Consider the following 21,926-nt stretch of genomic DNA (forward strand, 5'->3'; position numbering starts at 1 on the left):
GTCGTCGCACGGTGCCCGGGCCCCCTTTGTATCTGCAGCCCTTTGCCGCTGCCCCATAATGGCACTGCTGGCTGCGGTGCCCGTGAGTTTGTGTCTGCAGGGGGGGACAGCTCTCGATGTCCCTCCTGCCCGGGGCCCCGGGGGTGGTCCACTTCCACAGGACGGAGGCTCATCGGCCCCCAGATCCCGCCCCGCCTCCCGCTGGCGTCCTGGGACAGGGTTCCGTAGGACCGCGTCCCCGCTGCCCCCGCCCCGCGGGGCCGTTTGGGACGCTGCCGTGGGACCCGGAGCTGTCTGAGCACGCTGCGGAAAGCCAGGATTCTCGACGTCTCCTCCAGAGACAAACGTCAGGGTGCTCCGCACGCTCACGGAGCCCCCAGGTCGGGGGGCCACCCTTGTGCTGTTGGGAACGTCGCGTCCACCCTGCGGCCACAGGCCCAGAACCAGGGCTCTGAGCGTCACTTTGACAACCCTCTCCCACCCAAGGAGGAGAGCAGAGGTGCGGGGCGGGGGCGGAGGGTGGGGGGGTGTGGGTGGCGCAGGCCTGTGGTTCCTGAACCCCCGAATGCTTTTCCTCCTTTGGTTTTGGCACTTTGGTTTCTCATCTCTGAAACTTGTTCTTCTCTGGTGGTTGTTTTTCTTTCTTGGGGTCTAAAAAGAGTACGTGGTAGCAGAGACTTCTCCCCCGCTACCCACCCCCGCCCAATGCCCTGCAGCTGCCTGGCTCCCCTTGGCCGGCCTCTTGCCTCCTCTGTCCCCCGCGGGTGGGGGAACCCAGAGCCCCCTCCCTGCTGTCACCGAGATTTCTGTCCTCAGCCCTGGGCGCCCAGAGCTCTGGAAGGGCAGAGCTCCCCCTCGTCACCCTCGCTGGGACAGCCGCGGCCTGAGGGGGGCGTTGTGCAGGCCCCTCCAGCAGCCGGGCGGCCGGCGCCTCTGCGGCGGGATGGGAGCCCAGCCCCCACCCTGCCCACGGCTCCTGCCCCCGGGGCCACCTTTTAGGTGAGATGGCAGGACACTCCAGAGCGCCCAGGCAGCAGGCCCCCACTTCTTCTGGGCGAGGGGACTGGGTTGCAGACTCGGTGGGGGCGGGGGCGGGGGCGGGGGTTTGGCTTTCCCCGGATCCTCTTGCCACTGGGTTTTTAAAAAATTAAATCTATTGGGGTGACATTGCTTAATAAGATCGTACAGGTTCCAAGCGGGCATTTCTATGGCCTGTCATCTGCGTATATCACTGTGTGCCCCCCACCCAAAGCCGAATCCTCTTCTGTCCCCATAGATTTGGCCCCTCACCACAAAGGCAACCAGCTGAATGGGCAAAGATATTTGCAAATAGCAGCTCCGACACGGGGTTCATCTCCAAAACACTTAAAGGGCTCAGAGAGCGCCACGCCAGGCAAACAAACGGTCCAGCTGAAAAACGGGCAGAGGCCCTGAGCAGACCGCTCTCCCAAGGGGGCGCCAGGGGGTCACTGCGTCTTCACACGACCCCGGCCCCGGGCCGCCTGCCACCCTGGAACAGGCGCCAGGGGGAACATGGAGAAGCGGCGTTGTCCGTTCTCAATCAATGGAGGTTTCAGTAACTTGCTGGTAGATTGGGATACTCGCTAACACGTTGAAGACCCGCGGGGACCCTGGCCACCGGGCCTCCCACAGCCGCCGGGGCCAGAAGGCCTGGTCTCACGTCAAAGGTCCCGCTTCCGTGTCCCCACGCGAGGACTGGCCTCCACAGTCGGTCACTCCAGTCGGCGACGTCAGAGAGCCCCTGGCATCGTGGCTGGAAACGAGACGGACAGCAGGGGCTCCCTCCGCACCCCGCTCCCCCTCGCGGGCGTCAGCACGTCGTACACCGCGGACGCTGCGCCCCGAGGTCACGTGCGAGGAGAGGGGCCAGGCCGGCTGACCCGCGCCCGGCGGGTGGGCGGCCAGACACCGGCGCCTCCCGGCAGGCGCGGTGGGGACCCAGGAGGTTGCAGGGTCACCCCTGTCTCATTCCGGATTGCGACACTTAGACATGCAGACTTGGGAAAAGGAAGTTTTTCCCAAGTCCCAGGGCCGTCCCCTCCGGGGGACATGACACAGACTCCGAAGTGACGGGCAAAGTCACAGACTCCCTCTGCAGCCGCTGGTGGCAAGAGGTCAAGGACGAGAGAGAAAGTAAAACTGCCCTCTGAGGCCGCCAAGTAAAAGAGAAGTAAAAAGGCTTTGAACTAAAACGCGCACATTTACTCATGGGCGAGTCCCTGCCCTCACCGGGAGCCCTGCGTCCCCGCCTGAGGGCGGCCGTGACAGTGAAGCAAGGTCCCTTCTTGTCTAACTCCCAGCAGACTCGAGGTGGCAAATTAGAAAGGGCGGGCACTGAAAATCCTACCCCTCCAGACCAGCTCCTTCAAAGGCAGGGCCCTTCAGGGGCAGGGAGCCGCTCTCCTCCCAGAGCGACTTTTTCTGAAGGGAAGTTCAGGACCCATCTGGTCGGACAAGTGCACGTGGTACTTTCTGGCTGCAGAGCTGCGATCTATGTCGTTATGGAAAATCTGGAACCAAAACCCAGCTCCCCGGGGCTGCGACACATGCCGGCGAAGGAACGCGTGGAGGAGCACGGGAGGAAATAGGACGTGGCCCCCCCCGCGGGGGTTCGGGCTGGTCGGGCGTGGGGTCCCTCCTCACGCCAGAGGCGGTACTCCCAGGAGTGAACTTGAGTCTAGAAGAAAGGGTGAGGGCATTTTCAAGCTCTCCTTGAAAGAGCCCCGGGGGGCTAGAAAAATGCCTTATCCAGAAGGGTTAAAATACACCCAAAATAGAAAGGGGTAGGCTTTCTATTTTTGAAAGCAGTTTAGAAAGTTTCAGAGGGAAGGGATGTGGCCCCCTGCCCCTCCCCCGCAATGCTGCAGGAGGAGGCAGTGCCGCGCTGGGCTGTGGACCAGACAGACAGCGGCCACAGACCGTGACCTTGAGCTCTAGCCCCAGGGTCGGGCCCAGACAGCGCGGGGCTCGCTGGCCAGCTGGCTGGACGCTTTCATATGGCACTGGGACGCAGACACGTCCCTCCCATGTGCATTTCTGTGTGGAGACGCTATCGATGTGATTGCAACTACATGCAAAGCGCGTGAACCTCAGGTCGAGTTTGAAGAGCTTGGTAGCGGCCGCTTCCCGGGTCCTGCTGCCAGGAAAGCAGCCATGGAGGAAACATAGAACGTTCTGAGATTAAAAACAGGAAATGGGTGGATTCGGTGCCCCTTCTGGGAAATGATGAAATGAAATGTGTTTCAACCTGAAGGTGTAACCATGCAAAGCCGAGTTTATCAAGGTTCTTGAGACATATGATTTCTCCTCACGATAAATGACTTTTTAAAATGAAAAAACCCAGCCCAGAACATGGTTAAATCTCCTCTCCCCTCCTGGATCGACAAGGTGCTGGATGTCTGGGGGTTTTCTGTTAACAGGCAGTAAAAGGGGAGAAAATACCTCGGGGGCAGCTGCAGGGTGGTGAGTGTCTCAGGCGACCACGCCAGGACTCACAAGGCTCGCCACCGGCCGGTTTTGCTCAGGGACGTCACACGCACAGGAATTAAACAGCTAGCGCCGCGTGCCCAACACCAACCCCCTGGGCGGGAAGGCACAGCTAGTGTTTGTGAAAGCGGGTTTTCAACCCTAAGCGTGCAAACCAGAAGCCCGCGCTGCTCTCTGCTTGCTGATGCTCGGCGGCCCCAGCAGCGGACCGCGTGACGCCCCATCGAGGTCACCGCTGACCTCCGGCACGCGGGACGGAGCGGCCGCGGCGGCCGCGCCGACAGGCAGGCTCCTCTGCGCAGACTGACACTCTCAGAGGCGTGTGCATCGCCCCAGAGCCCTGCCTTCATGAGTGACCGGTGCAGACGAGATGGGGGGAAAGCGCGGGAAGTGATGGGGGACCTCTGGACGCCAACGTTGGCGGCCCGCAGCGACCCACCTCCAATGGCTCGGGAGGAGGCAGTTACCGACAGCGAGTGATGTAAGGCGGCGCGGGGCTGCCGGTGCAACACGCGGCCGGAGCCCAGCTTCTCGCACGGCTGCCGGCAGCACGCTCACCGTCCGGGGAGGCGCTGTGGGCCAGGAGCGGGACCTCTCACCTGCCCGGCCTGCTCACTCCCCGGAGGGCCTGGAACGCGCACCCGGCGTGTGCACCATGAACACCGGCGGCGGCAGGACGGGGGTGCTGGCGCTGGCCCCCGGAGAAGCAGACCCGGCGTGGATCCCAGCCTGTCCCCCCGCTCCCCCACGCTCCTCGGGCCATGGGTGCATCGGCACAGCGCGCGGCTGCTCGGGAGCAGGGGCAGCTGGCTCCCAGCGCGGCTCACCCTGAGCCTGCTGAGGGCCACCCGCCTCCTGCACCTCTGCTCAGACACCTCAGGGGACTCCGGGAGCATTTCTTTCATCTCTCACATGGGCTCCTGGGATGCTCAGACCTGGGCGAACACGCAGGTCAGACAAACTCTTTTCCTTCCAAAGCCTTCACTCAGATCTTGCATGGAGCGGGCCCTCTGCCCCAGACGGATTTCTCCCAGGTTCGCGAACATTTCTTAAAATATAGGACTCACCCCCTATTTTTGTCAAGGTTTCAATTCGGGTGATGCACCTACAAAATCTCTTGATAAAAACCAACAAACAAGTAGCAGCCACTCCGGGGGCTGAGCCCGGCGGATGCCTCCCCGCGGGGCCTGCGCCCACGTGCGCTGCCTGGGGGACACGTTTACGGGAGGGCTTCTCCGAGGTCGGCCGGGCCTTCCCCTCGGCCCACGCAGAAGGCAGAGCCGCCTCGGGGCTCCCTTGGCCCGCGATGTTGTCCCCCCTGGCCTTTTCTCCCGTCACTCTCCAAAAACCTTACCATCCTCGAGGGGACGGAACAGATGTCACGTCTGCCACACAGCCCACGCTGCTGTCGTCAGCACCGGCTCTGCCCCTTCTCTGCCCTGTGGGCTCTACACCTCCCCTGCCGCACCTGTGTGTCCCACCCCCTTCAGACGGCCTGCGTGTGCCTCGCACACCCTCCTGGCTCACTCTGTGCCCCTCAACAGCGCCCATGGGAAGCCAGAGGGCTCAGCGGGGACCCGGAGCCAATATTCCCGCCGGCTCCCAACACCACGCGGCAGCGGCCGCCTGTGTTTTCCAGCCGTCACTCAGCCTCTGCTTGCCCTTTGGCAGGTGCCGAGAGCGTCCGCCGGGCCTCGCGTGAAACAGGGGGACCGCCAAGAGTCAAAAGACCAGAGAGTGGGAATTGGGAAAGCTGGGTTCACCCAGGCAGTGCGGTTCGAAAATCAGTTCATTAACTTCATTCATTTTATAACCAAACACAGAGCCGAGGGGGAGGCCTGGAGGCCCTGTGCCCCGGCTGCCGTTTCTACGCGGTGTGACCGCGTGGCCCCGGCGGGAAATCCTCTCTGTCCTCCCTGTGGCAGAGACAAAGCGCCGCCCCCGCGAGGACGAGGGCAGCCGCACCGAGGCGCCCGGAGCGGCCCTGCCACCCCCACCCGCTGGCTGTGCCCTCCCGAGCGGGGCCCAGCGTCCTCAGCAAACATGCAGGTCAGACAAGCTCTTTTCCTTCCACAGCCCTCACTCGGATCTTGCATGGAGCGGGCCCTCTGCCTGGAGCGTGCCTTGCTGCGGGGGGCAGGGGAGAGCGGGCGCCACGGCTCCCCGCGGTGACAACCCGCCCACGGCGCCTGGTTTGCGCTGACCCCCCGCCCCCGCCCCCGCTCTGCTGTGTTTCCTTCCTTCCAGCCCAGCCTTCAGGAGCAGGCCTGCCTGCCCCACGCCTGCCTGGGCGTTCAGCACGTTCTCTCCTGACACAAAATGGGGCCCGGGCCCCGGGCCCCCTGGGCAGGGCCTCCCTAGTCACTATGGCGACGTCCAGAGTTTCAGAGCCACCACATTCGGGTTCTGTCTTGGCGCCACCGTCACCAGGAAGTGGCAGCTGGCAGAGGTGTTTTGCCTCAAAGAACCTGCCAGAAATAGCTGCGTGTCTCAAGGCACAGACCCATGGCCGTCGCTCCTGCTGAGGCGAGAAGTGGGCTCGCAGCCGCTCTGTGGGGCGTCGCAGGGAACCACGCCATGGCAACGCTTTTCTCCTCGGCTAGGGCTCCCCGGCTGTTCCCACGGCTTCTGAGAGCGCAGACGAGTCACTGGCAGCAGGGGAGGACCGCAGAGAGCTGGCGTCCCCGACAGACTCGAGACAAATTCCTCTCCAGGTTCTGAATGAGCAGTTTGGGAAGCACAGCCCACTGAGGGGAACCCACAGGCCTGTCTCTCAGACGAGGGAGGTCTTGTGATTTCCTTTGCTCTCCCGAAATAAAGGGAAGATCCTGCTTCCTACTTCAGTTACAGTAAAACACCCCCCCCTCTACGCCAGGCGCCCCATTGCTCTGTGCACCTTTTGCGAGGTGGGGAGCGCGCGCAGGACCTGCGGGTGAGGATGCCCAGCCCTCTGTGCACATGGCCACACAAGGAGCCAGCCACACGCTCTGGCTGTGGGGCACCCTGTTCACCTAAACGTTCTCGGAGTCCTCCCCAGCCTTGGGCCTACCACCTGCTCCTGAAGGAGCCGTGACAGTAGGTGCCACAGCACCGGGCGTTCCAAGTGAGCCCTGGGAACTCTGGGTTCACGGGAGGGCCCGAGCGTTTAAGGGACACACTGCCCCTCGCAAAAGGAAATACGTAGCTCCGTTCAGAATGTGGAGGATGCAGCCCCCCAGCCCGGCCAGCTGCACCTGGAACTCGCTGGGACGAAGAAATGCTCCCAAAGGAATGAGGGTCCATTTTCTGCTCTGGCCTCCAGGAGAGGTGTGAGTTTTGCTCAGTTTAAGGAACTTGCAGCATAGTTTTCCATGGCTTCAAAAGCCTGGCTTGGACCTTCGGCCTGGTCCCCTGGCAAACAAGGTGCAGCCTGGCACCAGGAGAAGCGACCGCGGGGACCCCTCCAGGAAAGAGCTTCCCCTTCCCCCTGAGCCTGTGCCTGGCCACGAGGCTTTTCCAAACAGGCCTTAACGAGCTAACGCCGAATGCAGCACCCGACACGTGTGACAGACCCTGCTCTGAGACCCAGGCAGCCAAGGCACCACGCGAGACGAGAGGACACGTCCCCAGGGCTGTGCCTGAGTGGCTGACGCCTGTGTTTTTCAGGGACAGTGAGCCCAGCCCTGGCTGCACCGGCCTGGGGACCGCGGGAGGGAGAGGCCCGCGCGGCTCTCTGCCCTTCAGAACTGGGATCATACGTGAAGTTCAAAAGCACATAGAATGCGTTTGACTTCTATGCCTTATCCGTGGCAGGCGGGTCAGGCGGGATCCTAGAGTTCCTTTGCGCAGGCTGCCTGCCCCCAGCCCCCAAGGGCAGGAGGAGGCATGGCCAGAGGCGGGCTCTGGGGAGGCTGCGGCTGAGAGAGAGGACAGAGAGGAGGAGCTGGCCTCTGTAGGGTGGCGCTGGCTCGCTTGTATGGGACAGGGCGGGCAGTGTGCGTCTGCCCGGAGAAGGGACGTCCAGAGGACCTGGTCCCTTGCGTCTGCGGTGGGAAGAGCGCTCGCACTCGCGGGAGAGCGCTGATGCGCAGCACCTGCTGGGCAGGCTCCGGAGAGGGGCACACTTCGTCCAGGGCTTTCCTAACGACCCGTGTCTCTCGCACCCCAGCACAGGCTGCCCGACGAGGGGTCCACCCTGGCTGCCCCGCCGCCACCCCGGGGCTAAAGGGTGAACGCCCAGCTCGCCTCTGGAATGTTTCACGGGGGCGGGAATTTTCTGCCCGGTCACCCAGCGTGCGGCGGACGAACCGTGCGTGGCCGGCTCCGCGGTGGCAGCCTTGGAAGCTGGCGCACACGTCCGCCGTTTCCTGCCCGGGCGCAGGGAAGCTGCGCTCCGCCTTCTCACCGGGGGGCTGGCCACGCTGCTGTCTGCCCTCAGTGGAGGCTGCCTCGCACTGCAACGCTTCAAGTTACAAATTCAATTAAAACCAACCAGCAGCTGTTCGGAACCAGGCAGAACTGCCCCTGGGGCAGGAAGGCGGTTTACTCTGTCGTTTATTTCTGCTTTCTCTCATTTTCCCGTTTTAATCTCTCTGCCCCGCTCTCCCAGCAGAAGGTAAATTCTTTGAGCCTCTGAATCTTATCTTTCCTGGGCACCCCGCCTGCCTGTCCTGCAAAAGCATGTGGACCCTCCAAGGCCGGCCCCGCGCCCCCGCGAGGGGCTCCCCGCCCTCCGGGCCTCGGATGCCCCTCGGACCCACACGGGGAGCTGGGGAGGGCCCTTGCCTGGACCCGCAGCCCATTTAACTCCGCAGCGGGGGGCCGGCTCTCCCAGGCGGGACTCCCAGGGCGCCCAGCCGGGCACGAGGGCTCCGCCATCGCACCGAGAGGACCACATGTGTCAGTCCCACGTCCATAGCGCTCAGGTGTCTCTTGTTTTCGAGGAGGAAGAGGATGAAACACATTAAAAATGACTGTTTTGAGAAGACGGTGATTCCAGGCAAGGCACAGGAAGGACTACGGAGATCCCAGGGTGCTGTGAATTTGGACGTGTTGCCCCCCGAAGCGCTTGGGCAAGGCCAGAGCGGGTGACCTGCACAGAGACGCGAGACAGCAAAGCCTGTTCTACACGCGCAGTAAAACCGAAAAGGCTAAGTTCCCTTATTCCCCACCTACATCTGACTTACTGTTTAGACGACACATTTTCTTCCTCCCTCCACTGGAATGGGTGGCTCCCACCCTTCTGTTTGAAGTATTTTCTTCTGATGGGTGAAATGGTGCTTCCCGGCTTTGACTCCCTCTGGGGACCTCCAGTCTCGTGAAAGACACAGTAAAGGGAAGGGGCCCCACCCTCCGGGACGCCGCCGTCTGGCTGTGCAGACAGGCGGGAGACGCCAGGGCAGCCCCGCGGAGGTGGTGTCCAAACACGGGCGTGTGCGTCGCGGAGGCCGGCGCTGTCTCCGCAGGCCGGCGCTGGCCGGCAGGAGGGGAGCGGCCCAGCTGTGTGCAGGTGCGCTCAGGCGGGTAGTTCGGACATTGTGAAATACCTTTCCTAGGTCACGAGGAATGCCCAGGTGACCGTGGACGACTGGCCGCGTGGGTGGCAATGAGGAGAGAGAAGGAACTTACGAACAGGCCAAATGACTTCATCCAGGGCTAACGGGGCCAAGGAGGGGACGCAGAGGTCGGTAAGGGGTGTGGCCTGTCTGTCCGTCTGCCCCGACGGAGGGCGCTGCAGGCAGCGAACGCAGGGCAAAATGCTCATCTTTTCCAGCGGCATCGAGCCGATGAGTGAGCTTTTGTAATAAAACAGCGCCTCACCCTGGGTGCGTTTCAGGAAACCGTGCGGTCCCCGCGCTGTCTGGGTAGCCGGACAGCGGGGCTCTGAGGCCGGCCCCACCCCCTGCCAGTGCGCGAGGCCTGGAGCCAGACAGGCACCCAGGGTGGCTCCCAAGCTTCCCCACACACTGCGTGCGACTCTGCGGAGGCGTCTCTTTAGGGTGAATTTATAAGTCATCCCAGAAAATAATTCTCCCTGCTTTATAATTAAAACTTCTTTTTGAACAAGACAATAGCATTTCCCGGGTTAATCCAATAATGTATTCAAAGGTCTAGGCTCCCAATGGATTTTTCTAAAAGAGGAAGAAAACATAGCGTCCAGTGTTCCAGAGCACGTGCTTGGGGCGCTGCAGGGGACCGAGGAGGGGACTGCGGAGCCGGCGAGCGGCCGGACAAGCCTGCCGCGGGGCCCGTCCGGCACGTGGGCTCGGGCGCGCGGGCCCAGGAGCGCCCTGCGGACGCCGTCACCCCCACGACGTGCGCCCCAGGAGCCTGCACGTCGCACGGCCACAGCCGCGGCCTCGCCCCCACGACGGGTCGTTCCTGCGACGGCCCTCGTTCAAAGGAGGAGCCCTCGTCCGCCACGCCTGCCCCAGGCCCCCGGTCTGGTTCTGTCCGCAGGCAGCGAGGAGCAAGCGCGATGGCCCTGAGGTCTGTGTGGCTCTGCCCTTTCCATCAGGCCCCCTGCCCCGCTCCTTTCTGCTGCCTCCTGCCAGCCGTGCAGGACCCGAGGCGGCTGGGCAGCCTCGCCTTTAGCCTTCTGACGGCGTTTGGTCCTGGGCCAAGTGATAGAGTCTGGATGAAGCTGTGTCTGAGATCAGATTTGAAAGAAAGGAAGGGAGAAACACAGGCAAGGAGGGGAGGGAGGGAGGGAGGGAGGGAGGGGGGAGGGAGGACCGAAGGAGGGAGGAAGGAAATAAAGGAAAGGAAGGGAAGAAGAGAGGGAGAAAGGGGGAGGGAGGGAGGGAAAGAGAAATAGAAGGAACACAGGAAGAAGAGAAAAGATCATGAGACAACAGCAGTGCAATCAAAGCCACAGGGCCGCCGGTGGGACGGGATCTCAGTGTACTCAGGAAGCCCGGCAGCCACACGGGCGAGGACACGCCGTCTCCCTCAGCGCCGCGCACCCAGGAAGCCTGGGGCCCAGCCCTGGTGCCGCGCGCAGCCCAGGCGCTGCTCGCTGGGGCCACCCCTCCTCCCCTAAAACGTCAGCGGCCGGCCCGGCCACCTGCTGCGTGGCTGGGGCAGGGCTTGCAGGAAGCTATCGGGAGGCTCCTTTCTCCACATCTTTGCAAACAGCTTCCCGATGCCATGGGCTCCTGAGTGGCGGCTGCTGCAACGTGTCTGCAAAGCGCTCACCTCCTTCCAAACACTCCCAGGGACTCCCCGCCCCCAGGCTGCCCCAGGGAGCCCCTGAGGCCCGCCCCCAGAGCCGAAACGTAGTATCTTTCTGTGTTTAATGCAGCCACTGTGCTTGGGAAAACTGATTAGATGGGTTTATGTTGTGCTTGTTCTCACTGCTTTGTACTTAACCAAATGCCTACAAGGCCAAGAGGTAGCATGGAGCTACCTCAAATAAACCCCAGGGAGGCACCAATGGGACGGGGCCTAGACTTTTTCCAAACCAAACGTGGCCCCCAAAATGGAAGAACTAAAAGCAAATTTTCATATTTGTCAGTGGTGACAACAGAGAGAAGGTGTTGAAGAGGAAACTGATTCAAAAGCTACTTCCGTGAGTTGATAAATGACTAGTTCTGGGCTAAATTTCCCCAAGGATGACCAATGTAAAGCGTTTCTTGTATCACAATGTCAGGCTCTCCACACGACCCCCGCTGGGCCCCTCCCCCGTGGCTTCTGGGCCCTTGAAATGCAGCCTCGCCCAAGCTGGGACGTCCTGGGAGCTTCAACCACCCGCCAGGTTTCCAAGACCCAGCACGAAAAACCGTGGAAATGCGCCATGGTTGCTGGTAGCGAGGGCTTACTAAAGCGAGTTAAATAAAATACATTAAAATCCACCCCCCGGGGCCATTTTTTCTGTCCAGGGGCTACCCAGAGGCTGAGCCTCACCTAGGAGCTCTCGTTAGATTTTCACAGGACTGTGCTGCCCGGGAGCATTTGGTTCCCATACTTCACACACAAGTCCCTGACCGCTGACTATCATTCGCCTGTGACGCCTCTGCCCCAGACAAGGGCTGCTCCCGGTGCCTGGCTCCCGAGGGCCGCCTGCCTGGGACCGGGGCCCGCGCCCCGAGGCCGCGCTGAGACACTGGGCGCGTGCGTGCAGCAGGTGGCCTGGGAGGTGAGTTTCAGGAGACCCCCCGTCAGTGCTAAAAAGCAGTTGTTAACATGGGAAAATCCAACCCATGGACAAGCAAGCCCCCAGCAGAATTTTTACAACACCCTCCGCTCCAAAGGCAAATAAATGCCAGCGGGGAGGCTGTGCACCATCAGCACCAACCCCTACTTTAAAGCTGGGGCTAAACGCGGAGCTTAGAATGACAAAATAACTCTCGGGATTAAAACCACTTCACTTAAAACCACAGCGTCTCCCCTGCGCTTGAGTGCCACCCAAGGCTGCTAACACCGGAGCACAGAGATTCCGTGCGCCGTAGCTGCCCCCGATAATAATGGTCATTACTTAACAGTGGGGTGGGGAGAGGGGCCCACAGAGCGCTCTGGGGCGCTGCCAGGCTCCTACTTCTATTGCTCTCGTGCTCAGCTGGGGAGCACAGAGATATTGCAAAAGCAGGAAATTCTGCTGGATTCCAACAATGACAATAACAATAGTCACAGAGGTGCCCGCAGGGCTCTAATAAAAGTCCTTTTCTCATTTTAGCAGGATTTCACCTTTAATGGGACAGTCCTTCATTCTGAAAAAGAGGACAGTGGCCTTCGCCGGGCCTGCTGAACTGCAGCAGGGACTGGGTTTGAGGCCAACCCCCGACCCGGCCCAGCGGGGGAAGCCACCGGAGAGTCAAGGCCTCATGGGGCTCACGCCCTGGTGGCTTCAGTGGAAATCGGCGGCCACAGCCACGGGCCCTAGAGGGGACAGTGTCTCCTTGCAGCCGCCCTGCACAGACACGCCCAAGCCTGCTCCCTCCTCCCCCCGCCCCCCACCCAGATCCCTGCAGCTGAGCTCAGTCCTGAAAGTAGGGCAGGAACGGCGGTTCAGTTAATGCAGTTGCCCCAAGTGTCAGGTGCTTGCGGCAGGGCTGGGAGGGAGCCGCCCCACCTTGACTGCTCACTGGCTGCGACAGCGCCCTGGCCACCGGCAGGTGGCTAAGCCCCTGCCGAGACAGTGTCCTCCTGGAACTGCCGCACGCGTGGGGCGAGGAAGGAGGTCGCCGCCCGGGGCCGCCCACACGCCTCCGGGTGGCGTTTCATCCAAGGAACTTGAATGGCCTGGGAACACCAGGCGCGCGCCCAGGTTCGGAAGGGTATCGGAGGCTAACGCTTTTCTGGGGAAGTCGTCGTAATTTAGCAACACAGGGGCGCAACACAGGCGAGTCTTGCTTTGCCCTTTCAAGTTCTTCAAACTGAAAGGGCAGCAACAGCAAGGACGCCGCGCAGAAGGCTTCCCTGACCGCGCTCTCCCGGCAGCAAAACTAAAAGGCTGAGGAGGCACTTCTGTTTACAACTAGTCTGGTCGGCCTGACATTTCCAGCGGGTGACGTCAGCAGCCCAGAGGCGGCAGTCACCAGCTCGGGCGGCACAGCCCACAGTCAGCCCTTCCTTCCCACGGGGGTCCGCCAGGCTCGCCCCCCGTGCCGCTGCCCCCCAGCCCCGCGGTCACCCCCGCTGTCCGCGCCAGCAGCCCAGGCACCGCGGCTCCCGGGAAGCCAGCGCGGTGCAGGCGGCCTGGCTCTCAGGAAGCACAGCACAAAGGCCTCATTTGTAGCCTTTGCCGATTTCTGGGGTGTAAATTCTTCCCACCACGGTTGCCTCGCGCTGCCAACGGCTAAACCGGGGCCCCACAGCTTCCCGGGCCGGTCACGGCCCAGCCCGCCCTGGCCCCTTCGTGCCACCCCTTGGGCGTCCTTTCTGAGCTTCCTACAAACTTCTGGTGTCCCCCAAATCCCACCAGGGAAAGGGTTACAGTTTGGGCCAGGGCTGCGCACTGTGTGAGCTGCGGTTCCTGCTGGGCTTATCTGAGTGCACAGTCCCAGCCTCAGGCACGCAGGGTGCGGAGCCTGCGGGCGGCTTCCTGGGGGGGCCGGCTCCCCAGGGCAAGGTCCCCACCCAATGGAACTGGTTCGGTGGAAACTGCAGGGCCTGCTGAGCCTCTGCTTGGCCTCAACCTTTCGGCTTTTGCATAAAAGGAGGGGAAGCTTTTTTTTTTTTTTTCTGGGTTATATTTACACTTCCCAAATCAGAAAATGTCCTAACCAGATAGGACAGGTGGCAACTGGCAACCACAGCTCAAGACTTTTTTTTTTTTTTCCATTTCGTTCTGAAACCCCATGTAGAAGGAAAGTTAACGAAATGTCGGTTGGTTGTTTTATACACGCAGCGAACTCGTCTTTCAACACAGATGGAACAGAGAAGAAAAGAAAATCGGGACCAGACTGTGTCTCTATCTGCTCTGGTGGATAAGAATCTGTATTTCCCTTTGTAAATCAATTAGGTACAAGGTGATCCTGAATGTAAGTTGTCAGAGTAAAATGAAGATAAGATGAACATTGGTTTCTGTTTGTAAAAATAAACAGCTTTTCAGTTAACAGCAGGGGCAGGAAGTTAAAACTGGAAGTATGGTTAGAAATGCCAGGATCCAAGTTTTGACAAATTTTTCTGGTCCAGTTTTTCTACAGATATTCTTTTCTTCAAAAAAGTTTCCCGTGTCAGGTTTTGGAACACACTGTCCACATTAAAAAATCGCAAACACTCAGCTACGAACTGCCCTCTTACTGCACACGGGGCTCTGAGTGCGGACCGAGGGACGGACAGAGCTGCGGAGGTGAAATGGCAGGGTTCCCATCGGGCTCTCACCTGGGAGATACGGGGCCGCCTGGGGTCCAGGAGGGCCAGGGCGGGGCGGGGCATGGCGGCTGCGTATCCCGCCGAGGGGGGGCTGGACGCGGCCCCAGACACCAGCTGTGCCCGCTGAGAAGCAGTGACCTAAAGTATGTGCCCCGTGACCCCGAAGTCCCGGTCCCGGCGCTTGCGGTCCTCCCCGCCACCCTGCAGCCCTCCGCCGGCGAAAGGGGCGCCCCCCGCCGCCCCCGTCACTGTCCGCTCACTCACGCGTCCGCTCACTCTCTCCCTGGCTCAGTGACTCACTCCCTCACTCACTCGCTCACTCACACTCATCCGCTCACCCATTCACTTGCTCGCTTACGCACGCACGCACTCATCCATTCCTGCGTTCACTGCACTCACTCACTCACTCACACATTCACTCGCTCGCTCACTGACCCAGTAACGCACTCACTCATTCGCTCCTTCGGGCCACACACCTCGGGCACCTCTGGGTGCTGGGAAGCAACCCCGGGGGAGTGCCCCCCAGGTACGTGGCGACAGGCGCTGCCATGGGGAGAAACGCGAGGGGAAACGTGGGGAGCGAGGGGGTGGCGCTGCTATGTAGGTCGTGGGGCCAAGGACGGCCTCTCTCCGTGGGGCCTCTCGGTGGAGGCTGCGGGCAGGGAGGGCCCGGGAGGGGACCTGCTCCCGGAGGGCACACGGCCAGGCGAGCCCCAGCCCAGTCCCCGGGGGACGGGCCCTGCCTCCCCAGGACGCCACTTGGATGGCATATTCGAATCCGTTCTCTCTGCCCGCCGCCTCCTGTTGGCCTTCAAACACACGTACGCATTTTCCCTCAAAGCTAAACCAGACACTCTCCCCGCCTGCCCCGCACCCCCGCGGCCTCCTTCTCCCCTTCTTTCGCCCGAAGTCCCCAGGAAGCCCAGCGCTGCCTCCTGTGACCTTCGCCATCACCTCTGCCTCCTGCCTGGGCCTCCCGCCCCCCTGAGCTGCTTCAGGAGCCCCCCCGCGGGCTCCGAGGCCCCTCCAGGAGCGCCAGCCTGCTCGCCGGGCGCTCGCCTCGCCTGCCCCGACCCGGCCGCTTCCCTGCCATGTTTCTCTCCAGACATTTTCCCCGAGTCAGACAACTCTTTCTCTGCTTCCTCCCTGTGCTCTCTTCTAGACCATTCTGCACACTCATCCCGCAGAGTCCCCGATGCACACACAGCCCCTTGTGTGACGTGAGGGAGGCAACACGCCACGCCATTCCGCGAAGATCGGGACTTCCAAATGCTTTGCACGGACCGACAAAAGAGAGGTGACAAAAAACTCAACGTTCATTTTTAAATGGGAAGCAATGACCGTGTTACGTCACAGCCTCCGTTTTCAGAAGTTATATGCCATGCCTCATGTTTTTGGAAATTCAGGAAAATGAGGCTCTCCAGCCACTGTCGGCTGGTCTGGCAGCACCTGCCGACTTCGCCAGGTGTCCCCGAGAGGGACAGGGAGAGCTCACTGCAGGGCGAGAGCCAAAGGCTTTTTAAGTTGTGCCCGACTAAGGCCGCTGTGAGGCCCTTCCCCGCGAGGAGGAGCAGAGCCTGAGGCCGAGGGCGAGCGGGCAGCCAGAGGAGCCGCAGCCGCCCTCAGAGGAACGCAGGGCAGCGGGCGGCCCAGGGTCCAAGCTCTGCGCCCCTGAGGCGGCTTTCAGCAGCCCCGCCTGCACCTGCGGCCGCTGCAGCTCGGGCTCAGATGCTGCTAGATAATGCTTCTCCCAGCTCACGGGGTTTATCAGCTCAGAAGTGATGCACTGCATAGATAAAAGCAACTTCCTCTAACTGCTGATGAGATAAGCCGGCTTGGCAGCCGCGTTCCAACGCCGCTGCCTGTCTCCAAGTCGGCCAGAGCCCAGCAGTTTGTTCTTCCAGCGTGAAAAGCGCGCCCGCACCCCTCCTGGGCCGGGAGGCCCCCCCAGCCCACCTCCGCACGCGGCGAGGTATCTGTATCCTGTCAGAAACTTTACAATGAAGGTGAGATTTGACACCAGAAAAAAAAAAGAGCAATTAAAAGTACAGAAATCCTCTTACAATTCCCACTTCAGTCCTGGAACTCAGATTGAGCAAAGGAATGCTTACTTACAGGGACTGGACTAAGAAACAAATTTCTTTTTCCACAATTAAACATTTTTCTGAATTCCAAGGAAGGAAAAAAAAAATCAAGGTTGTCCCCCCGCCCCCCCTTTCTCTTTTCCTTGTTCCATCTTTGCCGGGGGCTCCCACCCTGGCCGAGCTCCGCAAAGCGAAGGGCCCTCGGTGAGCTCGTCCAGCTCCGAGAAGCAGCAGGCTGTGCCGAGCGGCGCGGGCAGCGAGTCCCGCCGCGCACAGCTGGCGGCCAGCCCCAGGAGGAGGCCGCCGAAGCACGCAGAGGCCGAGAGGCACATTCTAGAACGAACGGGCGTGTACAAACACGTCATCGCCCCCTCATGCCCACCCTCACACGTGCCACGGCCTACGTGTAACCGCCGCGCCAGGTCCCGGGCCCGGCTCAGGTAACCACACCGTTGGGTGAGCCCCGTTCCAGCCCCCCTGGGTCCCAGGTCTTCGCGTCTCCCCCGGTTCAGCCGCACCCTGTGCGTGGGTGCGTCCTCCCGACTCGGTCCCGCAGCCTCACTGGGCTTCAGCCCTGGGTCCTCCCTTCTCTTCTCCTTCAGATGCTCAGCTTGTTTGCACATCGTTCTCAGGGCAGCCGGCTCGGGGTCCTGCTTCTGGCCCTCCTTGTCCCTGCCGTCCGCCCCCTTCCTTGGCGCCGGCCCTCGGGACTCGGGGGCAGGGGCCACCGCCAGCCGCAGCCGCAGCCACAGCGCCCCGTCTGGGAGAGGGACACGCTCCCCTAGGCCTGGGTGTCACCCGTAGCGTTTGAGAGCTCCAGGGGACTCGCTCAGGGTTGGCACTTGTAACCCTCACAGCAAAGGGCGGGCAAGGCGGTGGCGGCCGAGCCTCCTCGCCGTCCAGAAGGAAGACATGTGCGGGCCGCCGCGCAGAGCGGGACGCGGCGGAGCCTTCAGTTTGTATATGAATCCCTCTCTGCCCTTCACACACCAGTCCTGACGTCATCCGGCCACGGGCCGCTTTTCAGAGCCCCGGCCGGGAGCCGGCAGGACAATCCCCACCAGCGTCCCCTTCGTGGGCGCGCGGGCCAAGCTGCGTCGGCGGCGCGGGGCCGCCGGCGGGGAGGCCACTGAGTGCGCCCTCGGCTCCAGGCAGTTTCGCACACAACCACTTCAGAGAGGCGAGATTCTCTCCTTTTGAAAGAGACCACTTCAGAAGAACAGGCGTTCATCCTCGCGGCCTGCACCCCGAGGGCTCCCCGCAGGACCGGCTCTGGGGCGGGGGTCTGCCCGGCTCCCTCGGGCCCGGCTGCCCTTCACAGCTTCCCGCCGCCTCTTCTGACCGGGAGGAAGCGGAGCCAGGGAACGGCTGCCGCGGGGGCCTGGCCTCCGCTCCCCGACACCCGTGTCCCCGCGCGGTTCTATTTCCCCCTTAATGCAGACGACCCCGTTTCCACAGTCCTGTCGCGGTGCCTTCACCGCCGGGTAAAGCGAGGAGGTGAGAAACCGATAGGCCGTCCCTCTGCAGAAGGCCCGCCCCCCGCGGCGAATGCCACCTCCACCTTCCCAGGGGGCTGATTTCCACCCTTCCCCACCGCGCTGTCCGTCGCTCCGGGCTGTTCTGGTGCAGATTAGGTGTGTCCCTAGCTCGGAGCCTTCCCAGAGCACCCCTTGTCTCTCCCTCAGATGACGCCCCCGCGGCCTGCCCCGTCCTTCTCCCTCCCGCGGGCCCCTGCCACCCCCCCGCCACGTCGGCGGCCAGCGCGGGCACCCCGACTGTCGCTTGGGTCGGCGGGCCGGCTCTCCGGCTCGCTCTCAGGCTGCCCTCGTTCCCGGTGTCTCCTCCTGGGTGTTTTCAGGCTGCTGGTTCTACGGTCATTTCTAAAAAACCCGTACAGCCCTCGTCCACCTGGGTGCTGCATCCGCTTCCGATTCCCTCTTTTCTTTCTCTCGGACGAGGCCACGCCGGGCCCCCGGCCCTTGTGCTCTGCGACCTGCCCTGCGGAAGCTGCCCTCTCTTCTGCCCCGTGAGGCCCTTTTACCCTCTGCCTCTGCTGTTCTTCGGCCAACGAAGCCTGTTTCCTTTTTTCATTTAACCCTCAAAGCCGTTTCGTGGGGCATGTTTTGTTGCTATTGCCACTTTCAAATGAGGGAACCGAGACCCAGAGAGGAATGGCCAGGGAGGGGCTTGGACGTGGCCTTGGCTCCGCAGGGCCCCCCGCACACCTGCCCGCCCCACAGGGCGCTTCCTCTCCGAGCCCCACTGCTCCTGAGAGCGCAGGGCGGGGCCCCTCACTTCCTGTTGCCTGTCCCCCCGACACTCCTGTGCTCTCTGCCTTCTCCCCAGAAGCTGACGAAAGGCGGCTCCCAGCGTGTAGCCTCGTCCTTGAACCCGCCGACCCCCGTCTTTTCGTATTGTCTCCTGATGTGCCGCACGCGCTCAGTTGGCTTCCCACTCCGCAGCACACATTAAATGCGTCACCAACAGCCACGCGCGGATGCTGATTCCCAGCCAGGACCGTGAAGGCTGGCTTCTGAAACGCGGTCGCTGGGGGAATCCCGACCTGCTCCCGCTGACTCCTGTCCTGAAGCCTGTCCCCTTGCGAGGGGCCCAGGGTCGCCGGTGCTTCCGTGGCGTCCCTGTGGCCCTCCGGCCCCCACACGGGCCCTGCCCCCAAGGCGGCAGCAGCAGCCCCTCCCAACCCGCCCCGCCGCCCTGTCCATGGAGGCACCAGCCACAGAGGTTTTCCAGGAGCTTTACATTTCACGCTGTGAGATTCCCTTTTCACACACTTGATCGCGAAAGGAGAAGGGGAATGGAAATCACTCTATTGCACGCGGCTGCGGCGCTGGGGAGGAGGCCGCAGGCGGTCGCAGGCGAGCCGCACGGCACCGCCGACGGACGGCACAGATCCCGCGGAGGGGCCGCCGTCCGCGGGCTGCCAGGCGCACCCACCGGGGCTCGGGGGCTGCTTACCGGGGGCAAATCACCACCCATTTGATGCTCACGCAGGCGATACAGTCAGAGTGTCAGGGAGGCATGTCTCACAGGCGTGGCCCCCTGCACCGGGGCGCCTGGGTGCTGTCCCCCCTCCCCGGGAGCCAGCCTGGCCCTCGGCTCTCCGGGAGTCACGGCAACCCCGACTCCAGGCTGCCGGGGACCGCGGGGACGGCTCCCCGGTTTCTCGGCACGCGCCCTCAGAGCCCTGGCTCTCACCCTGGGCGCTCGGTTCCTTTGATGGTCAGTGGACACGTCCCCACGCAATTCCCCTGCCCTTTGGTCCCGGGGAAGTGGTGAGCTTGTTTGTTGACGTGAAAAGGGCAGAGAAGAGGACCCGCCCACGGCTCGCTCCGGGGACCCAGCGGATGAGACGAGGCCCCGCCATCGGCTGTGCACACGCCGCCTGCGCAGACCCGCACCGTGTCTGTGGCCCACAGTTACTTAAATTTGACTTTTTCATTGACTATACGTATTTTGAAAGGAACCTGTGTAGCAATAGGGTGCATGATCAACCAGCCTCCCTTGGAATTAACAGAAGACGATCTTAAAAGTGTATGTGTCCATCATAATACTGCATGCTCCACGGTGTCCCCGCTTCGGGGGCCCGGAAAGGGTGTGTGTGGCACAGAGCGGAAGGTCCCCAAATGTGCTTCTCTCTCACCTCAGGCAGCCCTTTCCTGACAGGGACAGAGCACTCACAGGACACTTCTTTCTTTGGCTTATTTGCATCAGACGACTTTGGCCACTCCCATTATTAATTGTTTAAGTAAAGAGAGGACAATGGTGCCCAAAGTGATCTCAGTTTCTACGACACGGGAAGAAGCGCGCCCTGTTTCTAGCTGCTCCGTCAGGACGCCCCCACGATGAGCGCCGCGCTGACCGCATAACCCAGCAGGTGCCGCAGACGCCGCCGAGCCACCGGCCAGTGGGTCCCTTCTGCCTCGGAGCTACCTGGGGGCCCTTCGTGACCTTCTGTGCCAACACGTGGCCCTCCACATCCCCGCTCTTTCCTTTAGAAAAGGAAAACACAGGTATCCCAAGAACCGTTGACTCACGAGCCCATGAGAACGCAGCACAATGGAGTGAAAACAGTCTCCGAGTCTGAAACTGAGTCTAACTCCGAGGCCGCCGCTTGGGCTCCGCTAGTTCCCTGGGCAACCAGGCCGGTTTCCTCGCAATTAAGAGGGTGCACCGGGCTTCCTAAATCTGAACCGTGGCGCGTGCCGTTCACCGGGGAGGGACCGAGGACCCCGCCATTCGTGGGGGTGGCGTGTGAAGGCACGCCGACCGAGATCCCCTAGGCTTCTGTCATTCAAGAATCTCTATTTATCAACTTTTTTTTTTTTTCCAGTTCAACTGAACCTTTAAGAAACAGAGATGAGAAGGGCAACGTAAAATGGCCAGATTTGCTCTTTCTAACCCAGAGCCCTGAAAACCAGCAGCCCTGTTTGCCATGACACAGGAGATACATAGTTTTCACTACGCACGGTCCATAAACGTGGGTGTGCGTGCGGCACCGGGGGGCCAGGGGACAGTGCTGGCACCGCGCCCCCCACGCGGGCTGCTCCCTAACCCTCACGGCCACGGTGACCATGAGCGCCTGCCCTCCTTCAGACGAGAGGCCCCCCCCCTTTATTCTGTGTTCCCTTAGCGTGGTGGCTGAGGGGACACAGCAGAGGGAGAATGACTCCTGCCCCCACCTCGCCGTCTTTGGAAGGACAGAGAGACTCAGGGACAGCCGGAGAGCCAGCCGGACAGCGGGCGACCTACTCACCGCCTCCTCTCTCGCTCCTCGCGCTCTGCTGGCCTCCGGACGTGGTGGACAGGTCTTCGGGGACCGGCATGGGCTCGTCACCATCGTCCGGCGCGTCGCTTACTGGGGGGCTTTCCTTCCCTGGGGAGAAAAGGGGGAGCGTGAGCTTCTGGGGGTGTGGTCCCCAGGGACAGGCCGCTGGAAAGCCCAGGCACCTGGACCTCGCCTTGTCTCCAGAGGCGGATGAGGAGGCCAAAACGTATAAATTGCCTGCAGGGCGAGAGGTCGTCACTGGGGTAACCATGGTGGGGGGTGCACCGGCATATTTAGACGCTATAGATAACCTGGGGTGATGTGCGCTTGTTGTCAAAATGAACTGCCCCTTAGACATTGTCTGAGGGCTTTCCCTTGCCCGCACCCACGCGTCCACCCTGCCAGCACCACGTCTGTGCCACACGGGCGCACGGGGGTCGGTTTACTGCCTTCTCCCGTCTGTGAACGTGGAAGATTGTTTCCAATTTTGTTAAACACGACACAGTGGCGAACATTCCATTCACGTGACCCTAATAACCCAGAGTCTGATCAGCCCGCTGCCCAGGCTGAACGGCAGCTGCGTGTGGGGGTCCTGTGTGCCTCACGCTGACTGTTGTCCTGCAGCCTGTTCTGAGGGACCGGCCTGCCAGCCGGCGTCACCGCCGGCTCGCGTGGATTTGTTTTCAAGGTCGTCGACTGGGCCCCCTGCTCAGAGCTACAGCCCCGGGCCTGCTCCCTTTCTCCTTGGGGAGCAT

The 21,926-nt window shown here is 61.9% G+C and overlaps 1 protein-coding gene across 1 annotated transcript in view; it reads right to left on the reverse strand.

Annotated features, from left to right (window-relative positions):
• Positions 1–21,926, reverse strand: part of IKZF1 (IKAROS family zinc finger 1) — a 79,337-nt gene that overhangs the window by 38,330 nt on the left and 19,081 nt on the right. Inside the window, exon 3 of the mRNA XM_054571280.1 lies at positions 21,160–21,279. Within this exon, the coding sequence (XP_054427255.1) occupies positions 21,160–21,279 (120 nt within the window). The remainder of the gene's footprint in view (positions 1–21,159; positions 21,280–21,926) is intronic.

The sequence above is a fragment of the Pteronotus mesoamericanus genome, unplaced genomic scaffold, assembly GCF_021234165.1.
Source record: "Pteronotus mesoamericanus isolate MK-2021 breed Mesoamerican mustached bat unplaced genomic scaffold, CSHL_Meso_final contig_220, whole genome shotgun sequence".
Classification (NCBI taxonomy): Eukaryota; Metazoa; Chordata; class Mammalia; order Chiroptera; family Mormoopidae; genus Pteronotus; species Pteronotus mesoamericanus.